At 48.9% G+C, this 22,022-nt stretch overlaps 1 protein-coding gene across 5 annotated transcripts in view; it reads right to left on the bottom strand.

Moving 5' to 3' along the window:
* Positions 1-22,022, bottom strand: part of EIF3D (eukaryotic translation initiation factor 3 subunit D) — a 202,473-nt gene that overhangs the window by 49,596 nt on the left and 130,855 nt on the right. For all 5 annotated transcript variants that reach the window (XM_069653086.1, XM_069653081.1, XM_069653084.1 and 2 more), the window contains one exon: positions 5,289-5,481. In XM_069653086.1, coding sequence (XP_069509187.1) covers positions 5,289-5,481 — 193 coding nt within the window. The remainder of the gene's footprint in view (positions 1-5,288; positions 5,482-22,022) is intronic.

The raw sequence follows: 22,022 nt of genomic DNA, 5'->3' as shown, positions 1-22,022 counted from the left end.
AGTGAACTCCATGGCCTCCACCTATTCCCCCCCCCCCCCCCCAGGCATCTCACGGATAGATTCTGCAGAAGAACATCCATCATACCCATGAGACTGGTGAACACAAACTGCCTCACCATACCCAGATTTAAGCTTTCAAAGGTTGGTCGCTATAGCTTCTCCGTCAAAGCGTCCCAACTCTGGAACTCCCTGCCACCTTCAATTAGAGAAGATCAATCCTATCTAACTTTAGACTTAACTACATCAACTGGCTCAAGTCTACCGATTATTAAGGCCTGCTTGCCCTCCTCCTGCTATACCGACGAGCCAACTTAGCCACGGCTAACACTCAGCCTGCCGGTTTTCGAATGCTCTTCAGTGCTTTCACTGATCTATACACTGTACCTGTATATGTTCTTCAGTGTATTTATTGACTTATACTTGTTTTGTGCCTGTACTATCTCTGCTCATGTGTAACTTCTTGTATTCTAAGCCTTGCATATCCTTGTAACTTTTGCGCGCCGGTGCGCAATACAAATTAATAAACACTGGAACGAAAGAACCAAAGAAGAGCTGGAAGAGGACGGCTGCTACAACTCCTGGGCCGTTGGCTTGCCCGGTGAAACCTTGTTGCAGGTCCGAATTGCCAAGTTCATCTCGACAGAGAAGCCCCTTTAAGGACTACTTCTTCCTTTGAGCTGGTGGGACTAATCAACTCGTAAGCCACCTGGATACCATTTTTAAGGCTGGTTAGGATTAACCAGGGAGAGGGACACCAGCTTGTGCGCTTGAAGCTACAGCTACTGGATCTGAGGTGAGTCCATCTTGTTTGCTTTTTTGTTCGATGATCCCATGCAGTGCAGGAGTCCCGACGTCCTCCCTCATGTCCCCACGACTGAGGTTCAGGAACAGTGAGATCTGCAGGAATTGCCAGGAACCAACATAGTCAGCTGCATTTTGTTCTTCATACTAAAGTACTGTGCCAACCCGATTGAGCGAACGCCACTCTCGCTGTGAAAGTTCGTAAAACTTTCCCAACTTGCAGGCCTAATCAGCTTGTGACCCAACATATGATTCTTTTTTGCCTAAACTACTTCTGAGAACTTTTGCAAAGACTTTACCGTTTGATACCAGAACTGTGCTTTCCTATCCAGAACACTTGACTTTGGCCTGGCCTATTGACTTGAATTGTTTATTTTATTTAGTATAGCGCTCCAGACCCAGGGGTAAATGGGCGCTTAAAGGAAAAGTTACAAGGTTACATTATACAAACAGTTAAACAATTGTGGCGGAAGTATGCCATATATGGTATGTACAGGCAGGTATTAGGAAACATTTCAGAATATGTACAATATATACAATAAGTACTAAGCTTAGTCTGAGGATTACCTTCTCCAGAAGCCAGCTAATAACTAGTTTTCTGAACAATTGGAAGGATTTGGCCAGTTTAATATTCAGTGGCAGGGTGTTCCAAAGTTGAGGGGCGAGGACAGTGAAGTTCGAGCCTCCTGCTCTTGGCAGTGAATCTGGGCACGATGAGGCTGAGGGTATTGGATGATCTGGTGACTCGTGTTGGGTTTAGGAGTGAGTTTGTTGGTCAGGTACTGGGGGGCTAGGTGGTTTAAGGCTTTGTAGGTGAGGCAAAGGGTTTTTAGGTCAATTTTTTGCTGAATGGATAACCATTTGCAAGATATTCTTGTGTCGGAGATGTGCTCTCTCTTGGGAATATTTAGTGCTGCTCTCAGCGCATTATTTTGGAGGATCTGAAGTTTAATTATAGCTTGGTTGGCACCAAGGTAAAGGCTATTACAGTAGTCAAGCTTTGATTGTATGAGGGCCCTCGCCAGAATGAGGCAACTGTTTGTAGATAGAAACGGTCTACAGGCCCTGATTAGTTTTCTCGTGTATGCGGTGGCTGAGGCAGTCATATTAACTTGTTTGGTGAGCTTAGTATTGGCGTCAAGGTAGAAGCCTAACGTTTTCACGTTTTTCACAACTGGGATGATGTTGCCATCTATGGTGAAGTTCGAATAATCGGGGCTGAGTTTCTGTAGATTATTAGGGGACCCGACTAGAAGCTCAGTCTTCTCATCATTCAGGCAGAGGTTGTGTGTGGCCATCCATGCCTGAATGATGGCGAAGATTTCGTTAATCCATGTGGCGTGAGTGTTGTAGTTGCCAGAGATGGTGAGGAGTATCTGGGTGTCATCTGCATAGTTGGTGTAGGTGACACCCAGATGGTCCAATTTATCGAAGAGGGGCTTCGTAAAGATGTTAGAGGGTAGGGGAGACGCAGGACCCTTGTGGGACACCACAGGTGATGGGGACGGAGTCAGCTGCAGCCACAGATGAAAAAACCCTCATGGTTCTGTTGGCTAGGAAGGATTGTATCCACATGACAGCAGGGGGGGGGGGGAGAAGTGGGCAGCAGAAGAAAAGTGGTTGCAGAGTATTTTGTGGTCAACCAGGTTGAAGGCTGCTGAAAGTTCTAGGAGGAGTAGGATAGCTGCTTTGTTTTTTACTTTATGTCATCAATCTGGCTTTTAAGATCAACAAGGGCAGTTTCCGTTCCATGTTGAGGGCGAAAGCCAGATTGACGCAGGCCTAGCAGTTGATTAGACTCCAAGTAATCCTGGATCTGCAGATAGGCAACTCTGTCGAGGATTTTTAGCAGGAAGGGGACCGTCGTGATAGGCCTGTAATTGTTGGGAATGGCTGGGTCGAGAGATTGTTTTATTTTAGGAGAGGAAGAACCCAAGACTGTTTTAGGTTGTTAGGTACAGAATTAGTTGAGAAGGATAGGTTTACTAGTTTGGATATTAATGGGGCGAGGTCTCACACCGCGTCTTTGATCATCTGTGCGGGGCAGCTGTCCCCTTTACAATTAGATGGTTTAAGGGATGCTATGATTTTTTTAATTTCGGGTATAGTAACCGGTTTGAATGTAAAGCCGGAGGTATTGCTAATAGGGGTGGGTGTGCTAGGTATGAAGGCGTTGCTGTTGGAGAGTTGTAATCTTTTGGATTCGATTCAAACTCTTCTGGTGAACTGACTATTTGCACTGTCTAATAAGTGTGTGTGATCTATTCTACCTACCTTATCCCTTTTACTCACTTCTAAGTAACTGAACTACCATTTGGCTCCCATTTCAGGGTAGCTCAAACGGTCTCAAAATCTTGAGTTTTGTATTGAAGTGTATTGGTATATAATATTAAGTTGCCTCCTTCTAGTGAAATGTTTTCTAAATGATACATTAATAAGTGTTTTACCAAGAAAAGTTGAGTATAAGTGTCTACTTGAACCACTGTGATTGAAAGTACTCTAATTACTTGTACTGCTCACATTCACTCTTGAGATAAGCCTGGCTGCTCCGCTCGCTACCAAAATGTGGTGGAGACGTATACCAAAGGTTGGTTTGGCCAACACCTGTAGTCCTAATTGTGTGTAGTGGCTCAAGAGGGTACTGCATGCAATTCTGCCTAACACCGGCTTTATTTATTCATCATTTATATAGCCCATATACACTTGAACAAGCGTTTCAAAGTGCTCTAAAGCAGGTAAGTGAGGTAAAAGTTGAAGGTAATTGACATTCTTAAAGGCATTGGAACATTCAGAATGAGTATCTGCTATGCATTTAGGGGTACAACATAATGCAATGGAATTGAAAATAATTTTACTTTTTTTTTTAAAAAAGATTGTACGCACCCAACCGTGGTTTCAATAATGAAGGAGCTCAACATACAGAAAGGAGAGGGGGTACGTGGGAGGGGAGGGTAAAGACAAGTAGAACAGCAAGACTAACATACATGCCTGACAGTGTTTGACAGTTGTCTGTCATACTAGGCCTGAAGGCGTTTCAGAAAGTGCAAGTGCTGCGACAAAAAGGGGAGGATGGAGGTGAGGGGGAAGGGACGGGCAGGATAGTAGGGGTAGTAAGGTGAATAAAGGCAAATAGATGCAGTGCAAGAGGAAGGTGCAGAGAAGTAAAACATCAAAATCAAATTGCACTATGATGGAATAGAGACCAGTGTAGGTCTGAGACCACCCGAGCATCAGCACAGTGAGGTACTGACGTGAACTGCAGTGAAATTAATAACTAGGATCCAGTGGGGGAGGGCAGGTCATCATGGAATGTAGGTGGGTAGAGAGGGATAACACGTGGTGCTTACCTTGTGCAGCATTGAGACAGTAAAAATGACTAGGTGTGCCTCAGAACAGTTTAAGGCTGCCAGATACGGTACAGAATCTATGTCTCAAAAATTAGTATATTTTAGCACTTTGGTATGAACTCCAACACTTGACCATTTATGGGTAATGTACTGTACTTGCACACCACCCCCATAAAATTTTAAGACTGCTCAGCTCACATTACAGTTTGGCTAGATCAGGTATCAATTACGGACTACGTAGTCTTCCCAGAACGCTCCCACAGGGTGGTTCTGAGCATCCCCCTTAAACAGCTGCAGTGAGGCGCATGACGACTAGCACATAATGGAAGGGGTTGCGCCCCCAATCCACAACTGCATTGATGCTCAGGAGGGCTCAGCTTAACACCCACAAGACTGGTCATTTATATTACCAATGCACCACAGAAGCGTCAAGAACTATCGAAGTCCCGGGCTATAAAGGTGGACCGTAAAAATAAATAAAATGGGCTCCTTGTGACCCTTTCCTCATCCCTTTCTCCCTTAAACACATGACCATAAAATCTTATGTTCCTCACAACAAAATTAAAACAAAACAATGCAACTATAAACTGCAAGATCAAAATCATTCGAGATTTGGAAATGGCACAAGTATGTCACAACATATTTGAATATAGACATAGTGAGGTGCTGGACACATTTGGAAATAAACAATCACAAACTAAACAGTTTACAAATCTTTCTCAACGCCAATATGAAAACATGTCCTACTATGTGTTTCTGGGAGAGGCCTTCTCGTTTTTCCAATTACACCTCAAGGTCATGTTCAGGCTCAGAACTGCCAGGCTTGCACATTGAAAGTTCCCAACCAAGATAAAGACTTACACCTTTGTGAAAAGGGATCCAGGTGTACTGTAAACTTGATCAAGGGGTACCCCAGAAAAACGAGGTAACTGTCTTGTCGGGATTACTGTTACACTGCAAGCATTTAGTCTTCATATTACCATGAATGAAATGAAAATCAGTAATTTCAGCAAGATGCCAATTGCCCAAACCGCCCCCTCCCCCCCCTGCAACCCTTTTCAGCTATCCAGTTAGGAAAACCTACATAACAGGCACCTGCGTCTCTGTACAATGAAGCCCACAACCACTTTGTTGAGTTACCTTATTGGGGTCCTTCAGTATCAGGTATTTGCCTTCGTCTAGCTTCATGCAGACATCAATGACGCAGCGCAGAATACCCCAGGTGTTCTCCACACACAGGTTAATCTGGCTGGCAAACTCATTCGGTTTGAATTGCTGTGTGCCCAGGACGACGTGGCGTGAGGAATCCTTTGTATGATAGCGCGATACATAGCTGTAATAACGAAAGAAGTTATAAAATGTTTTGTGAGTGCAAGTGTGGTAGAGAGGAGAGGGAATATCTACAGGACAAACAGCAGGGGAATATGAATTGCATGACAAGCGATGGTTTCAGGTCACATGACAAAATTGGGGACGTGAGGTTTTTATTCACATCTGGTGAAGGGTTTGAAACCATTCATCTTAAAAACAAACAGGGTTCCAACCAAATAACCCAGACTTTCTAAACTGGTAGCGGTTAATAGATGGTTGTAAAAATAATGCCATGAGGATCTACAACCACTGACCTTATGGGGTGCCAACCCACCTGACAGGAAAGGGAAGCTAAACCTTATGTAATGTGGACAGAGCGACAAGGCTTACCTCCCAGGTAGTTAATGTTAAAGGTATTTATATAGAGCACCGTCACCAACGGAGTTGGTCTCCAGGCGCTCAGGCGGATCTGTAAACAAAGGGGTGGGTTAGTGGGTGAAGAGGGCCTAGGAAAGTGAGAGGTGGTGTCCTGTTGGCAGCTTCAGTTCGGTTTTCACTGTGCGCTGAGCTTGGGTGCGAATACCGGATCGAAGAGAGTCCTCGTGTGCTGTTACGATTTATAGGTTGATTGCGTGTTGGTGTGGTGAAATGCATGCGGTTTGCTGAGAGAGAAGTGGTTGTGTGGATTTTTGTGTGAAGTACAGAGAAATTAGAGGTTATGGTTAGTGGGTTATCAGTCTAATCCTTGCCGTTTCATTTTATGTATCTGGTTATCATATTGGGTAGGTAGGGGTAACAGGCTGACAAAATGTACAATTAGTCAACACTTCCCTATAAAATACACCACACTGGCAAAAAAGAGTTACACATATGGAGCTCCATCAGGTCAAAAAAGTACTTGAGGAAAGATGTGATCTTTTGCACCTTTCTCTTCATGGATTTGAATGGCACACTCTTCTTTTTGCCGATTATTTAACTTGTACTGACTTTATAGACAGTTTTTCTGAAGTTCAACAATTAGTAGAACCATTCAACTGAAGCAGTGCAAGACTCCACTCTTAGTATAAGGCTGTACCACCCGAGTTCAGGGTAGCATAGACAGAGCAGCCAGGCATATCTTAGGAGGGAGAGAGGGCTGTACAATCAGTACAATGAAATTGTAATATACATATGGCAGTGTGTTGCAGTGTTTGGTGAACGCACTGTATACTGCGAGGGCTGAGACCCCTGCAATAGACCGGAGTCTGCCAGGGAGGAGGCAGATTATCATAAAGCAACCATGCCCCGCAGAGCCTCTGTGGAGTGTTGCAGAGTGATTGTGCTTCTGTGTCTTCACTCGACGTCAGACATCACGAGTGACGCTGCTACTGGCCTCATTACACAGTAAGAACCCACCCCACCCGTAAAAAAAAAAAAAAAAAAAAAAAATCTGCCACATGTTAGGGAGAATTCTCTAAATATGTTAATTTCTTCCCCCTCTGAGACCCACAGCAACTTTGCTGGATTTTGAGGACTTGATTTTTTACCTGGAGAGAGGGAGACCCTTTTTCTTCCCACTCTCTCATGTATTTTAATGTGATTTCTGAACTTTGTGTTTCTTTTGGTTATGGAGCCTGACAAACTCCATAGGCATCTTTTACATGGTTTCACACAGCACCTTCAGTGCAGTGGCACAAGGAAGTCTTTCAGATTTCCCAAAGTTTAAATACCTTCTCTGGGATAAACGGTTTCCCAGAGCAGTAAAGTGAAATTGACTTTACTTACATTTTTTTTAGCTTTCTAGACCCAGCACATACCATCTTACAATAGGGTGCTGGCGGGGTTACCTAGTATCCCCTTTGTCTAGCTTCTCATGTAACATTTTTAATGTCACCCTTTCCTCACTGAATGGCTGGGAGTTGCTTACCTTCAACTACCGTGGTGTGCATTTACCGTGGGCCGCTTTCGCAGCTGCAGTAAAGCACCCAAGGGTGCCATTTTTTGTCAAAATGGCCCTGGTCATCTTTTTTCGCCATTTCTTCGTGGAAAGGTCCTTCTTGAGATTTGCTATGCGCGCCAAACTAGGTTTGGTCCCCGTGTTCACTTTGCCTTTGGCGGAATTCATGAGTGAAGCCCGCCTCTGGCTGCAGGGTGTCTGGGAAGGGCAGGCAGTGAGGGAGGGGCCTGAAACTCCCCGTGTTTAGTCTCCCAGGAGACCCAAATACACTCTGTATTGATTGGCCAGCTGACTGTCCGGCAAGGACAGCCACCCTGCTGGGTGATTGACAGCTAGGCTGGAATGAATGGGAGAGAACTGAATAAAAGGCAAGGCTTTTGGCTTGGAAGAGAGTCGACCACTGAACAAAGGAACCGAAGAAGAAATTGAAGAGGACGCCTGCTGCAACTCCTGGAGCGTTAGTTTGCCCGGTGAAGCCCAGCTGCTGTGATGAAACTCCATTCTTATCGACAGAGAAGCCCCTGCAAGGACGACTTCTTCTCTTGAGTTGGTGGGACCAATCAACTCCAAAGTAAGCCAGATGGACATTCTCTCAGAGCTGGTTGACTTTCCATAGAGTTGCTGCTGGAAACCGAAACGCCAATGAGAGGAACACCAGATTGTGTTCATTGCTCTTAAGGTGACCAAGAGCTCCAGGAAGATCCTCCGGACTCCCAGGAAGCAGGACTGACCGAGCCTGGGCCCCCTCGACAGAGTGCGGGACCCCAGAAGCAAGGAAAGCCAATCTCGACAGCCAGGAACCGCAGTGTTGCTATTGTCGGTAGACGCGAGGAGCTGAAACGCAGCCACAAAAAGTGAAGTTTGCCAGTTGCAAGTTTTGGCCATCCCAGTACAGTAGTCAAACCCAACCCCCCCCCCCCCCACTGCTGACGTCCTCCCTCTTTTCCCCACGACTGAGGCCCAGGAATAGTGAGCTCTGCAGAACTGTACAGGAACAGGAGTCATCTGCTGCATCTTTTCTTCATTTTAAAGGTAGTGTACAAAGTCTAAGAGAACTTACCTCTTGCTGTAGAGTTGCTTGCATCTTCTACTAGTCACAAGTCTAATAGCTTGTGGCCCTTCATTGATTCATCTTTTTCTTCAACAACTTCTAAAACCTTGTGCAAAGACTTTTCTACTTACCTTAAAAAAAGAAGTGCTTCAGCCCATCTAGTCTCTTGCTTATTGACTTTTGCTTTGCCTGTTTTAACTGAATTACTCTTATTGGGGGATCTGAACGTATTTGCCTGCTTAAGAAATATTTGTGGTGTCTTGTTTGCTCTAATCATATTTTCCCTTTTTTACTTGCTCTTAACTAATTCTGAATGCCAACAGGAATACATTAATGTCAACAGCACCGTAGCAATTGAAGTCACCTGTGGGTGTAGGTCTCTGCTGTATGCCACCCCAAATGGGCATTTACTGATTCTGAACTAAGAGATTGTGTAATTTTTAAGTATTTGTGTGGTGTTTTACAATGCTCCCTTCTGAAGGCGGCTTACATTAACTGACTGGTAAATAAATTAACAATGGTTTTATCAAGAAACCCTGTGTGCAAGTGTTTGCTTTAATACTTGTCACTGTGTACCTCTAACTCCCCTACAGCTCACATTGACACTTCTCTTGAGATAAGCCTGGCTACTCGTCCACACTACCAACCTGTGTAGTACAGATTTATAGCAAAGGTTGGGTTACTACTGCCAGGAGGTCAGAGTTGTTGCAGTGCACCCTATGGGTACTGCATACAATCTTGCCTAACAGACCTCAGCTCGCAGTGGATGGCTGAACTAACAGCGCCGTGTTTGGGAACCAAATTAAATGAAAATGTAACTGTGGCACTATTAGGGACCACTGTACCCCAGCACTATTAGGGACCACTGTCCCCCAGCCGAAGCCAAATACCACACATGCCAACATCATACTGGGTGTATCTACCACTACTGACACTTGAGAAAGCTACACAGACTATGAGATAAAAGAAGTGGGCATTCATCCTTCACCACACTTGGACATCCTTACTGATATGCCACGAGAAGCGGTTACCAAATCATGTCCTTTGCTGGAAGTGGTAGTCACTGGCAACAAGTGGAGATTCACGCAGATATTCACCCTACCATGGCTATGCAGGATCTATCAACAAACATGACTGATCCTTTTCCAGCTTTATTTTACAAACCTGGGCCACATCAAGATGATTTCCTCATCGCTTCCCCTAACCTCTCATTAACGAGCCAACCACGTGGCATGCCTAGGACTAGCAGCCTTAATTCTGCTGCCATGTTGGACTGACTTATGAAGCTGCTCACTACTTTACTTACTAACACCAAACAAATCTTGACCCGCTCAACACAAGGGTTAAAATTCACTACTCTAACACAAGCAGTAAAGTCCTTGGTACTGCTACATCAGGCGCAAGTATAGTTAACAAAATAGTGGTCAATGTAAACCAACTGCAGACATTACAGCTACCCCCCCACAGAGGTTTTTCACCACCACAGGTCACCCTTGTTACTACCACAGTTGTGCCAGTTGAACCCATTAATTAAGTGTGCCTGTGGTTTATCATATACAGCAAGGAGAATCATCAGGCAAGCCAAGAAATATGGAAAGAACGGTCAAAAACAAAACCCCACTGCATGTCTGATCCAGTCACTGGAGCAGGAGTGGGGTGTTCTATGTCGTTCATGGATTAAACACAGAACAAAAGTCGGTGGATTAATGAACCAGTAATTACATGCGTGCCACCTCCTAGTGTGGTCACGGGACAAGTACACTTGGAAGACTCGGTTCCACAGAAGTGGCTGATCAAGACGTTTCCAGTTTAAACCAAGAGGTCTTTATGTCTAATGGAGAGGAGAAACAAACAAGGAAAACAATCTCCAATTGTGCATGGCAAACCTCTTACTCCTACGTCCCGTCCTCTCCATACTTGTGGGGCATTCCGTCCTTCGGGACGGGATTGTAATAAAATGTTAGTCCTCTTTTTACATGAGGTACCGCACAAGGCCGTAACCCCTCCCTCCTGAGCACCACCCTTCAGTCCTTTTCTCCACGCGGTCGGGGCTGGACGCACTTGCATCACCGGGAAGATTTTTTTCGTGTTCCCGTTGTCCTCTTCTCCGGTCGCTTAGTCCTCAGTCTATGCCGGAGCGTCTGGGAATTATGTCCTGTTCTTCATGGAAACATCGCTTCGCTAGGGTCATAATGCTCTCTGCTTGGAGTGTCTCGGGGCAGACCACCAATGGTGTCCGTGCTTCTACTGAGATTCCCTTTCCGTCCAGGCACTCAATGCTGTCTTCTTCGGTGGGAGGACGTCTTTCAGCATGTTCCTCCACCTCATCTTCAGCTTTTCATCGATGAAAAGAAGAGATGCGCAGTAAGTTCCTTACTTTTTAGGGTCCCCCGGCCAGGGAACTCCAGAAGGGGCTCGAGCAGCTCTAATAGAAGGATTTCTCCTGGAGGTGCCTCGCAAGCCTAATAGGCGTACCAGATTTTTCTCTGAGGGTTCCCACGACAGACCTGCCAAGTCCAGAACACGTTTCAAGGTTCACCCGTCAGGTGCTAAATGTCAGCCCAGTTCATATGTGGCTTTGGACACCGGGGTTCGCTCCGAGGGCTCCGTTTCTGGAGCTTTCTGTACCAAGCCACGGCTTGAGGCCCCTCACACGGGAGCTACACATACCGGGACGAAACCAGAGGCTCCTCTTTGAGGCCAAGGTCTGTACTGACAAAACCGATTGACCTGTTCCTAAGGTCTTGTCTGTAAAGTTGATTCCTCAGCTTTCCCACGCTCATGGTGATACCGGTTCTGTCGAGGGGGCAAAGAGGGCAGTCATGCACCGAAACTTCTGTTACCAGCTCTGCCGAGGTTCCTCCCCTGAAGGCTATTGTTGGGGCCACCTCCAGGATTTCAAGTAAACATCCGAGACCCCCAGTACCGGGCTCTGCCAAGGATCCTTGTGTCAAGGCAAAGATGTTATTTAAGTCCCCTGACCAGAGACGATTGCCTCATCTACGCATGTGACGGAGTTCTCTTCAGGCATCGACAAATGGTGGCCCAACCCTCATGGTCCACGGCAGTCATTTTGTACTCTTCCCCTACACCTACGTTCTCGACGGCGGGTGCTGGGAATGTTAATTTTGGGGCCGAGCAGCCTTTTTCACCTCAGGTGGAAAGTAAAAATCTGTTCCGCCCTTCTTAGAACTAGCAGGCTCTGATGCCGCTGCCACATACTGTCTCGCTTCCGCCTACTTCTGCCCTGCTGGTCTATGCAGACCCGATTGGTGGTGGACCTTCCTAGCAACCATCCTCATTGCGTTCGTGGGGGTATGCCCCATATGATGGGGGTATGCCCCATATGAGGCCTCTGCCTACTCCAGCGCCCGCCTAAACCTTCAGAGGATGAATTTTTCGGTCAAATTTTAGAGGTTCATGCATTCTGATCCGACAAAAGAGTACTTTAAGGGTGGTTTTTTTCCAAGGAAATCTACCCGGAAACTCCGGCTCCACCTTCCACCCCGGCGGCTTCAGCAGCTCCTGCACCTCTTCCTATCAATCCGCCTCCAGCGATACCTCCCCTACCCCCGCTGTTTTCCATAGAGAAGACACCAGTGGAGCGGGATAGCACTTTAAAACCTGCGACGGGCCAGCCGCCTGCTCCAGATGACCCCCAAGCAGATCACGATAGCGATGAGCAGCTCCGCTCTGTCAGAGCATTCCATGACCGTGTTCTGTATACGATGGCCCTCTGACATTCCAGTAGCCGAGGCCCCCGCTCCGCAGGAAGGGGTGCATTCGAGAGCGTTCACCTTGTCACCACAAAAGCGTACAGGCCTGTTCCTCCAGAAGGACGTTTTGGCTGAGGCCCATAAGGTCTGGGACAAGCCCCCACACCGGGCTGCATATCAATAAGAGAATTGACGCCCGTTACAAGCTTCACACCTCTGAGGAGATACCTTGGAGTCTTGTCCGCTCCCTTCACGACAGCGATAGCTGAGGCCACGCTAATCCAAGCTGGCCTCTGCGACCTCTACGGCTGCGGCCCAGATTCTCTCAAAGGAAGACAAAATTCTGGACTCCTTGGGCAAGAAAGTCTTTGCCAACGCAGCACTGCAACTTCGCCAAGCAAATACCGTGCACATCCTGGAGGCAACTAATATGAAGCTGTGGAAGGAGTTGGCCGATTACCAGGCGTGCATTCCTGCGGATAGGCTAGACAACTTCAAGGCCGGTTTGTTGGATGCCAGGGTGTTGGCACAAAGTCTCCAGGAAGCTGCGGCACACCATATGGATACCTCGGCTCGAGGCTTGGTGGTGGGAATTGACACCTCCCGCCAAGCGTGGCTCCATGTGACAAGTTTTCGAAGGAGGTGCAAGATAAAGTTCTGGACCTTCCCTTAGATGGCAAGGAAATGTTTCCATTCCTCTACGGATGACGAACTTACAAAGACTAAGGCGAGCACCCAAACCGCCAAATCTTTGTCGGTCCAGGCAAAGGTCCCAGATAAGGCTCTTTATACGCAGAGGTCAGGGTCTCAGTCTCGATCCTTCTCTGGCTACAGAGGGTTTCAGGACTGCCGGGCGCGCAGAACTGAACCTCCGGTTGGCAGCACCCATCTAAAACAACAACTTGGTCGGTTTTTCTCTCGGCCATCAGCCTCCTCTCCAGGAGCAGGTAGCCTCCCTGCCGACAAATCTGCGAAACGATATTTTTTGTCGGTCGCATGAGACTCCGGTGTGAGGATGAATCTAGTCTCATCTGGAGGCATGGCAGACCATCACCAAAAACCAGTGGGTTTTGTCCATCATTCAGGTGGGCTTTTGCTTGCCCCTACCCCACCATTCAACCCTCCCTTCCAACAGATCGGGACACCCTCCCTCAGAGGCGAGGTGCAGAAGCTTCTAGACCTCAGGGAGGTGGAACCTGATCACCCTCGAGGAGCAAGGGGAGGGCTTCTACTCTCGACTGTTCACGGTGCCCAAACCCAACCAGGCTGGCCTGCGCACCATCCTAAACCTTTCCCAGCTCAACCTCTCTCTTCCCCCAAGAGAAATTCAAGATGATCACACCCTGCCAAATAAAGTCCTCTTCGAAAAAAAGCGACTGGCTCAGTGTAGTGGACCTTCAGGACGCGTATATGCAAATCCTGATATGAAGACCTCATCGAAAGTATCTGTGGTTCTTGCTGGGAAGGGAACACTTCCAGTTCCGTGTGCTCCCTGTTTGGCCTCAGCTCAGCACGTCTTTACGAAAATGTCAGTCATTGCAGCTTTCCTTCAGCTACAGGGTGTTCATGTATATCCCTACTTGGACGATTGGCTCCTGCACAGCCCTTGTCCTCTGATGGCTTTGAGCAATCTCCAGTCTCTCCTCCAGCTCCTGTTCCATCTTGGGCTGTTGGTGAATTGGCGGACATCTTGCATGACTGTCTCCCAAGACCTGATCTTCCTGGGTTTCTGTTGGAACACAATCGACTCCAGGGTGCGTTTGACAGCGGACAGGATAACGGATCTATTCGCCACGTATCAACTCCTCATCCAGTCAGAGCACATGACGGCTTGGTGGTTCGAGACTTCTGGGCTTCATGGCCTTGTACGTGCTTGCTCTTCCGCATCTCAAAATGAGGCGTACGCATATAGTTCTTCAGAGCTCTTGGCATCAGGCTTTGGAATCTGATTCCAAGATGATTCCAGTTCCATACTGCATGATGGCGGACCTAATATGGTGGTCCTCGGCCAACAATCTTACAGTTGGGGCCTCCTTTCAGGAGCTCTGCCCACAAGTGACGATTACCAAGGAATAATTCTTTCTGGGGTGGGGAGCAACTCTGGATCATCTCCAGGTTTTCTATCTATGGACGCCACAGGACAGGCAGTTTCATATACATTTTTTGGAACTCCTGGCTGTTTTTCTGGCGCTGAAAGCTTTCCAACCATCCATCACGAACCGGGTGGTCCGTGTCCACATGGACAACTCGCTATGTTTTATAGCAACAAGCAGGGTGGTACCAAGTCACCACCCCTTGTGGACCTTGCCGTTCAGGTTTGGGAATGGGCCATCCAGCAGAGCATTTGGCTACTGACAATACACATTCCGGGGCAACTCAATGTGACTGCAGACTCACTCAGCCGACAGACAGCGGCCAGCTACGAGTGGGAACTGAATATGGAAGTCCTCTCCAATATCTTTCGCCAATGGGGCACTCCAGAAGTGGCCCTTTTTGCGACTGCCACAAACAGGAAACTTCCTCTTTATGCATCAAGGAACGATCTCAGTGACTCCTCTCTGGGGGATGCTCTCGAGATTCCGTGGCACAACATGAAGGCATATGCCTTCCCGCCTCTTCCTCCGATTCATCAGTCACTCTGCAAGCTCAGGAATGCATCAAATTGCACTCTCCTGTTCATAGCTCGTTGGTGGCCAGCCAGATTCTGGTTTTCGGAGCTTCAGCATCTGTCGATTAGTCCTCTGATCAGACTGCCATTGATTCCCAACCTGCTTTGCAAGTGAAATCAGCAGATGTGGCACCCCTGCCCACAATCATTCAGATTGGCTGCCTGAATTCAAATCCCTAGCGCAGTTTAACCTGTGAGGACAATATGGGCATTATCCAGCGGCCAGGAAGCCTTCTACGAGGTCTCAGTATAGGAGCAACTGGTTCCCGTTTTGTCACTCATGTTTAGCCAAGCAACTAGACCCCAGACATGCTAGGATTGACACTGTCCTTTTGTTAATTTCTCATCTGGCTGCTTTGGGACAAGTTACTTACGTTCTCCAGAATGCGTCTGGCATGGATTCACATGCTCATGAATATTCCCAGTCAGGCCAGGAATCCTCGGTAAAGAAAAACAGTTTCACTTTCAAACTGTCTTTCTCCTATAAACCAATCACTGAGCTCTGTCTCATACCGCCCCCAGTCAATGACTGCCCTCTCTCCAAGCCCTTCCTGTGGCAGCCATCTCCAGATTTGGTAGCATGTAATGTGGCAGTATGACCAAGAAGAGTCGCAGAGGGGCAGGAGGGAGGGTTTGCCTGCGATTCCATGCCAGACCCATAGTCAGGCATGGAATCGCAGGCAAACCCTACCTCACAGGTAAGTAACTTGTTCCTTCTCCAGCATGGGGTCTGGCATGGATTCACATGCTCATGAATAAAGAATACATAGCAGTACATGCATACACAACCACGGGAGGTGGCAAGGCTCAACAGAAGCAATTACTCTTGCCTCCGGACCAGGCTCACCTTCAAGCGAAAAGGTTACATAGGACTTCTTGGCGACCCTTGATTCCTCTCTGGAGTCCCCGTCGATGCAGTAGAATCTTGTGAAGGTGTGCGTAGACCTCCGCGTAACAGCCCTACAGATGTCCAGCAAGGGCACACCAGACCGGAACACCTGTCGCAGCGATCGCTTTAGTGGAATGTGCTCTCGGATGGCCAGGCAGCAGTCGATTTGCAAACCGGTGACAAGGTGCGATACAGCTGGAGAGCCACCTGGAAAAGGAAGCCTTGGACAAAGCTTTCCCATGGTTCACAGGACCAAAGTTCACGAACAGTTGCGACGTCTTCCTGAAACTCTGTGCGTGCCACATAGAACTGCAGAGCATGCGCCACATCCAGCAAGTGCAAAGTCCTTTCAGCTGGCAACGATGGCGCCGGAAAACCAGGCAACACCAAAGGCTCGTTGACATGGAATTCAGACTGGACCTTTGGTATAAGGGAGGGGTGCATCCGCAGCACCACCCTCTTCTCGTGGAAAGTCAGCTAAACCCACTTGCAGGACAGTGTGTAGATCTCACCTACTCTCCTGGCAGAGGTGATTGACACGAGAAAAGCTGTCTTCTACTAAAAGGAACAAGAGGAGCTTGATGCATAGGCTCAAATGGACCCCCAGAGCTCCACCCCCCTCACCCCGCCCCCCCACCCCCGAGCCTTGTCGTCAGTACCACATTGAGCTCCCATGCCGGACGCAGGCGCCTTCAACGCCAGCCAAGACAGTCCTTTGAGGGACTGCTCGACAAAAAAACTGACCAAAAGAGAAGGCCGTCCCAAAGACCTGGTGTAGCAGGAGATGGCCACCAGATACACGATGGAGGCGTGTGCCAGCCCCGCCTAAGCCAACAAGTACGTAAGGATCTGGGGGGCCGTGGCCCTCAGGGGGTTGATCTTGTGCGACCGGCACCAAGTCGCAAAACGCTTCCACTTCTGCCCGTAGCATTTAAGAGTCGACAATGCTCTGGCCCTGGCAAGGACCTCCCTGACGTCCGCCGGCCGCTCATACCCACTGAACTCTAAGGTCGCAGGAGCCAGGCCTTCAGGTTTAGTGATCCTGCGTTGTGGTGTAGAATTGCGCCACCTTCTCTGGCGAGCAAATCCGCAACCACTGGCAGCTTGATTGGAGGGGACATTGACAGGCTGAGAAGGTCCAGGTACCAAATCTGCCGCGGCCACGCTGGAACGACAAGGATCATGCGGCACCTGCATCGTTTGAGTTGACCGATGACTCTTAGCAGTAGAGATTCAACGCCAGGACCAGGCCTTCCCACAGGAAGGCGAATGCATCCCCCCCCCCATGCTCCCTGGCTGGGGGAACCTGATGGCAGATTTCTGGCATTTGCCAACAGATCGATACCGGGCCTTCTCCCACTCATAGCAAGAGCGCAGCTCCCCGCTGAGGGAGTCGGCAACAGTGTTCTGGACTCCTGTTAGGTGAAAAGGAATGAGAAACTTCCCATGGGCGACAGCCCAGTGCCACAAGTCCTATGCCTCTCAGTAGAGTGCTGGAGATCTGGTGTACCCCTGCTTCCGGATGTCAAAGATTGTGGTGGTATTGTCCGTAAAGACCATCACCACTTTGCCCTTGAGGGATGGAAGGAACGACTTGAGGCACAGAACACTGCTCGCCATTCCAAGACATTGATGTGGAGGTCCCTCTCCTCCTGCAGCCACAGGCTTCTGGCATGGAGACGTCCGGTGGGGGCTCCCGAGCCCCCCAGGAAACAGTCTGTGGTGACCATCTCCTGGCACAGGGGGACTCTGGAAATCCAGGCCCCCAGAGATGTTCCACGCCCCACCACCTTATGGCTCGAACTCCTCGTCGAGAGTAATCTTGTCTGCAAAGCTTTCAGACACCTGGATTCACAGAGCATCCAGAAATTCCTGAAGGGGACACATCCGCAACCTGCAGAGACAGGTGCACAACGGCATCGCCGCCACCTCCCACTGGCCCCTTACACCTCTGGCTGATTCACATCCTGACAGCCCTGTATGCTCTACTCCATTTCTGACACTCTTGATACGCTTGCCCCTGTCATGAGGATCTGTTTGAAGCCTAAAGCCCAAAGTCATAACCCCATCGCACTGGAACGCACTACCCATTAGTATAAAAAATGAGGACTCCCTACTAAAATTCAAAAAAGCACTGAAAACTTGGTTATTTTTTAACAAATATTGACCTCAACTAGTCCTACTCCACCTTAGTAAGAATGCCTCTGGTTTACCACCTTTCTTTGAATCCAAACAGTAAATGTAGTCCCTACGGCTTGCATGTACCTCTAGATCTGCAACTAGTGTTTTTAAACAAAATGTGACCTGCTACCGCGACCATTTGTAACTGAGTATAAGAAATATGATCACATGATTTATTTGGAATTCAGTATAAAATATGTACTATGTGATGGTAACTGTAACCATGTATAAAAATGCTACAATTTATTGAAATCTTCGCCGTGATACCCGCGGGTCTGGGTGAGTAACAAATGTAATAAATAAAATAAAGCCAAGTGCATTTTTTGGTATGACCTAGCTACACTTAAACGTAGGTGTAATGTGGCTGAGAGGAAATGGAGGGCTTCTTGTTCATCCTCTGACAAACTGGTCTGTCGCCTGCTCCAAAGACAATACAGACTTTCTGTCCACACTAAGATACGATGGGGGGGTAAGTACAGCCCTTGCCTCTCACTTCATCTCTAAAACCCAGGCTATCCTGTCCACCCTCTCGTCCCCTCCTCCTTTGGACTCTGGCCATCCTACAGACACCCCCCCCCCACCCACCCACCCTCTTACTGGTCCTTTCCCCTTTTCTCCCCTGACTAGGTCTCTAGACAAGTCCCATCTAAGTCCCGTCAAAACAGGTTCCTCCTTGTTCTTCTAAAACAAGGATCACATTGACAACCTCGCTTCTGCCCTGGCTGATTTCTGCAACTTCGACTCAGGAGCCTTCCTCTCCCCCTCTGAAGCACTCTTGTGCACCCCCTTCTCAAGAAACCCAAAGACGACCCTTCTTGCTCGGTTAACTGTCGCCCAAGCTCCATCACTCCTTTTCTGGGCAAACTCCTGGAAAAGCTGGCCATCTCACAGCTTAACCTTCACTCCGATTCTGTTGGTTGTCTCCATGCCCATCAATCTGGCTTTAGAGCGGTCAGAAGCACGGAAACTGCTCCCCTGAACATCCGTGAAGATCTGCTCTCCAACCTCAACTCTAACATCCCTTTTGTCCTCCTCCTACTTGATTTCTTTTCTGCCTTTGACACGTCAACCAGACCATCCTGCTCAACTGTCTGACAACCTGGGTATCACCAATCGGGCTATGGCCTGGCTAACCTCTTTCCTCTCTGATCGACCCTCCCAAGTCCAAGTGGAGTCCTTCCTTTCATCCATCCATCCATCTCCCTTTCTACCTGGGGTCTAACCTCTCACCCTGGCTCTTCAACCAATACCTGACAACTCTTGCTGACCGCATTGCCATTTTCTGCTTCAAGTTTCAGTGCTATGTTGACTACAACTCATTTTCAGGCTTCCCTCAGCCACCTCCTCATATCAGATTGCCCATCTGCCATTCAGGATTGGTGTGCCGCCAACAATCTCTGCTTGCTTTACATGAAGACTGAGATCCTCCTCATCAGCACACCTTCACCCACCTTTCCTCTCAATCTGGCCGGCCTCCCTTGGCCGTCCTCCTACCCCCCCCCCCCCCCACCTGCGAGGCTAAGAACCTCAGGGTCATCTTTGACTCACGCTTTCCTTCTCTGCCCACAACTCTGATGTCTCTAAAAAGTCAAACTTCCTACTTCACCTCCACAGAGGTATTCTGCCTTGCCTATCCTTCCCCCAGAAGCTCACTGTCTCGAGCCCTGGTTCTCTCTAGGTTGGACTACTGTAACAGCCCCTTTCTAAATCTACCTGCTTTTACTCTCCGCCCTTTGCAACTTATCCAGAACAGGACTGCAAACATTTGGCCTGAAGCCATTGGAGCTTATCTCTCCAGGCCTGAAATCTCTCCACGGGCTCCCAGTGGCTGCAAGGATTAAATTCAAAACCCTTTGCATTATCCACAAGGCTTTCTGGGGCCTTAGCCCAAAATACCTTCCCTCTCAAGCTCTTCGCTCCTCTACCTCCAACTCCCTCAGGGTCAGTTGTTTTTCAAAGCAACAAGCTGTGGGGGGGGGGGGGGTAGATCTGTCTTCAGCTGGGGCCTCCCTCTGGAACAGCCTCACTGCCACTCTGAAACTTGAGAACCATCTCCCCTGCTGATCTGCTCTCTCTCTGCACCGTGCACCTGGTCTACCCTCTGATTTCCGGGCCCAGGTACCTGCTCAGCCTGCCACCCACCCGCAATGCCTCCTGGCAAATCCCTTGCACTGGGGTCTGTATCTTGAACCATACAGCCCCCCACACTTTCCTGCACTTACCAGACACTTACTGCCTGTTGCCTTAAACCTAGCACTTGCTGACTGCACTACTACTGTTTCTTGCTTTTTTATTTCTTATTTATCTGTATTCCTTGCTCAGCACTTTCCACTCCTCCCCTTCCATGCACTTTTCCCCCTTTCCCTCTCCCATGCACTTCCATGTTCTCAAAGTCACTGGGCCTAGTAAGAGCGTTTTGATATCCTTGTCCCACCCACCCCTTACAAGTGTTTGAGCGCAATACAAATAAAATATCATGAAGCAGCGACTGGATGGTCCGCACCATGGTGGTCTTCAGTGCCAACACCCGTTGCACCTTGCCCAGCAGGGCTGCTATGGTTTCCTCCGAGGGAGCGGCTAGGCAGGAGATCCTGTTGAGCCGGGCCCCCAGGAACAGCGTGTTCCTGCGATGTATCAATCCGGACTTTGGATAGTTGAAGAACCCCAAATCAGTCAGCAGCGTGTTCGAAATCTACTTTTCTTGACTTGGCCCGGATGAGCCAGTCGTTGAGGTACGGGTACAGGTGTATCCCCTATAGACGCAGATGGGATGGGCCGCTACTGGTGCCAGGCACTTCATAAACACCCTGGGTGCTGAATTCAGTCAGAAGGGGAGGGCCTTGAATTGGTGGTGCCTTCCCTGTACTACAAAGCGCAGAACTTTGATGCATCTCGTGAATGGGGACGTGGAAGTGTCCGTCCTCCAGATCCAGCGACGTCAAGACATCTCCTTCCTCCACCTGGCTGAGCATGTGCTACAACATGACCATCCTGAATTTTTGGGACTAGAGGCATTTGTTGAGAAGCTGCAGGTCTTTACAAAGAATTATCTGGAGTAGACTGGTGCCCTGGAGTCACTTTGGAAGCAGATCTATCGCCCCTTTTCTTATCATGGCCCGTACTTCCTGCAGGAGCTGAGGGATGTGCTGCTCCTGCCGGCCTACTGCAGGTATCCGCTGACACTTCTGCTGGAACTTAGTGCGAGTCTGTGGGCAAGAGCGCCCAGCACTCAGTCGGTGGAGATCTTCCACTCGCTGACGAAGCCCGCCAGCCGGCCTCTGACCAGGGTACATGGGTGAGGGCCCGACATCCTGGGCGTTTCCATCTTGCTTCGTGTCCTGCGGGCCGTCTTGGGAGCAATGTCGTCAGCCACCTCCACTGAAAGCCTTGGAACAGCCTCTAGGCTCCTGGGTCGTGGACCGGGAGGCTTGACGGTATGAAGAGGACCCTCCATTGAAACTCTTAGACAATTGCCAGACTTCCCGCCATAGGCACGAAAGGATGGGCGGTGTTGAAGAGTGCCCACAGAATGGGCTGTCTCAGTGTCAGTCTTGATGGCCTGCAACAACTAGTCGACGGCCTTCCCAAAGAGGTAGTCCCCGTAAGGGCATGTCCAGGAGCATTGTCTGGACTCCGACGAAAGGTGGTGGCTTTCAGCCAGCCAGCCACGGTAACAGAGGCAGACACTGTTCGCCATCTGTCGGAAACCCAGTGTCCACGACTTCCAGGACCACCATGATGGCATGGTATAATGCCACCTGGAAAGTGCCTTGACCCGCTTGTTGTCGGGTAGGAACTCCAGCAGTTGGGCCATCTTATACCACAGCGCCCCATCGTATCTGGCCAGGATTCCAAGGGCGTTGGCAGCATCACTGTTCACGCTGTTGAGTAGATTACTTTTCTTCCCATGGCATCGAACGTCTTCCCCCTCGCTGTCCGGATGAACGGAGGATGAAGACGAGGGGTAAGACGACCACTTCCTTGTTGCTGCCGAGACCACGGAGTCCGGGGAAGGCTGTCGAAGTACGTACTTGGGTGCAGACTCGGGCACCTATTTTTTTTATCCAGCCGATCCCTCTTGGCCGGGTTTCTCATCAAAGCCAAGCCTTCATCCCAAACATC

This window comes from Ambystoma mexicanum, chromosome 3q (assembly GCF_040938575.1).
Source record: "Ambystoma mexicanum isolate Mex_15411 chromosome 3q, UKY_AmexF1_1, whole genome shotgun sequence".
NCBI classification, from domain to species: Eukaryota; Metazoa; Chordata; class Amphibia; order Caudata; family Ambystomatidae; genus Ambystoma; species Ambystoma mexicanum.
Note: the sequence above shows the minus strand (reverse complement) of the source record. Positions and strands in the feature narration are given on the sequence as shown.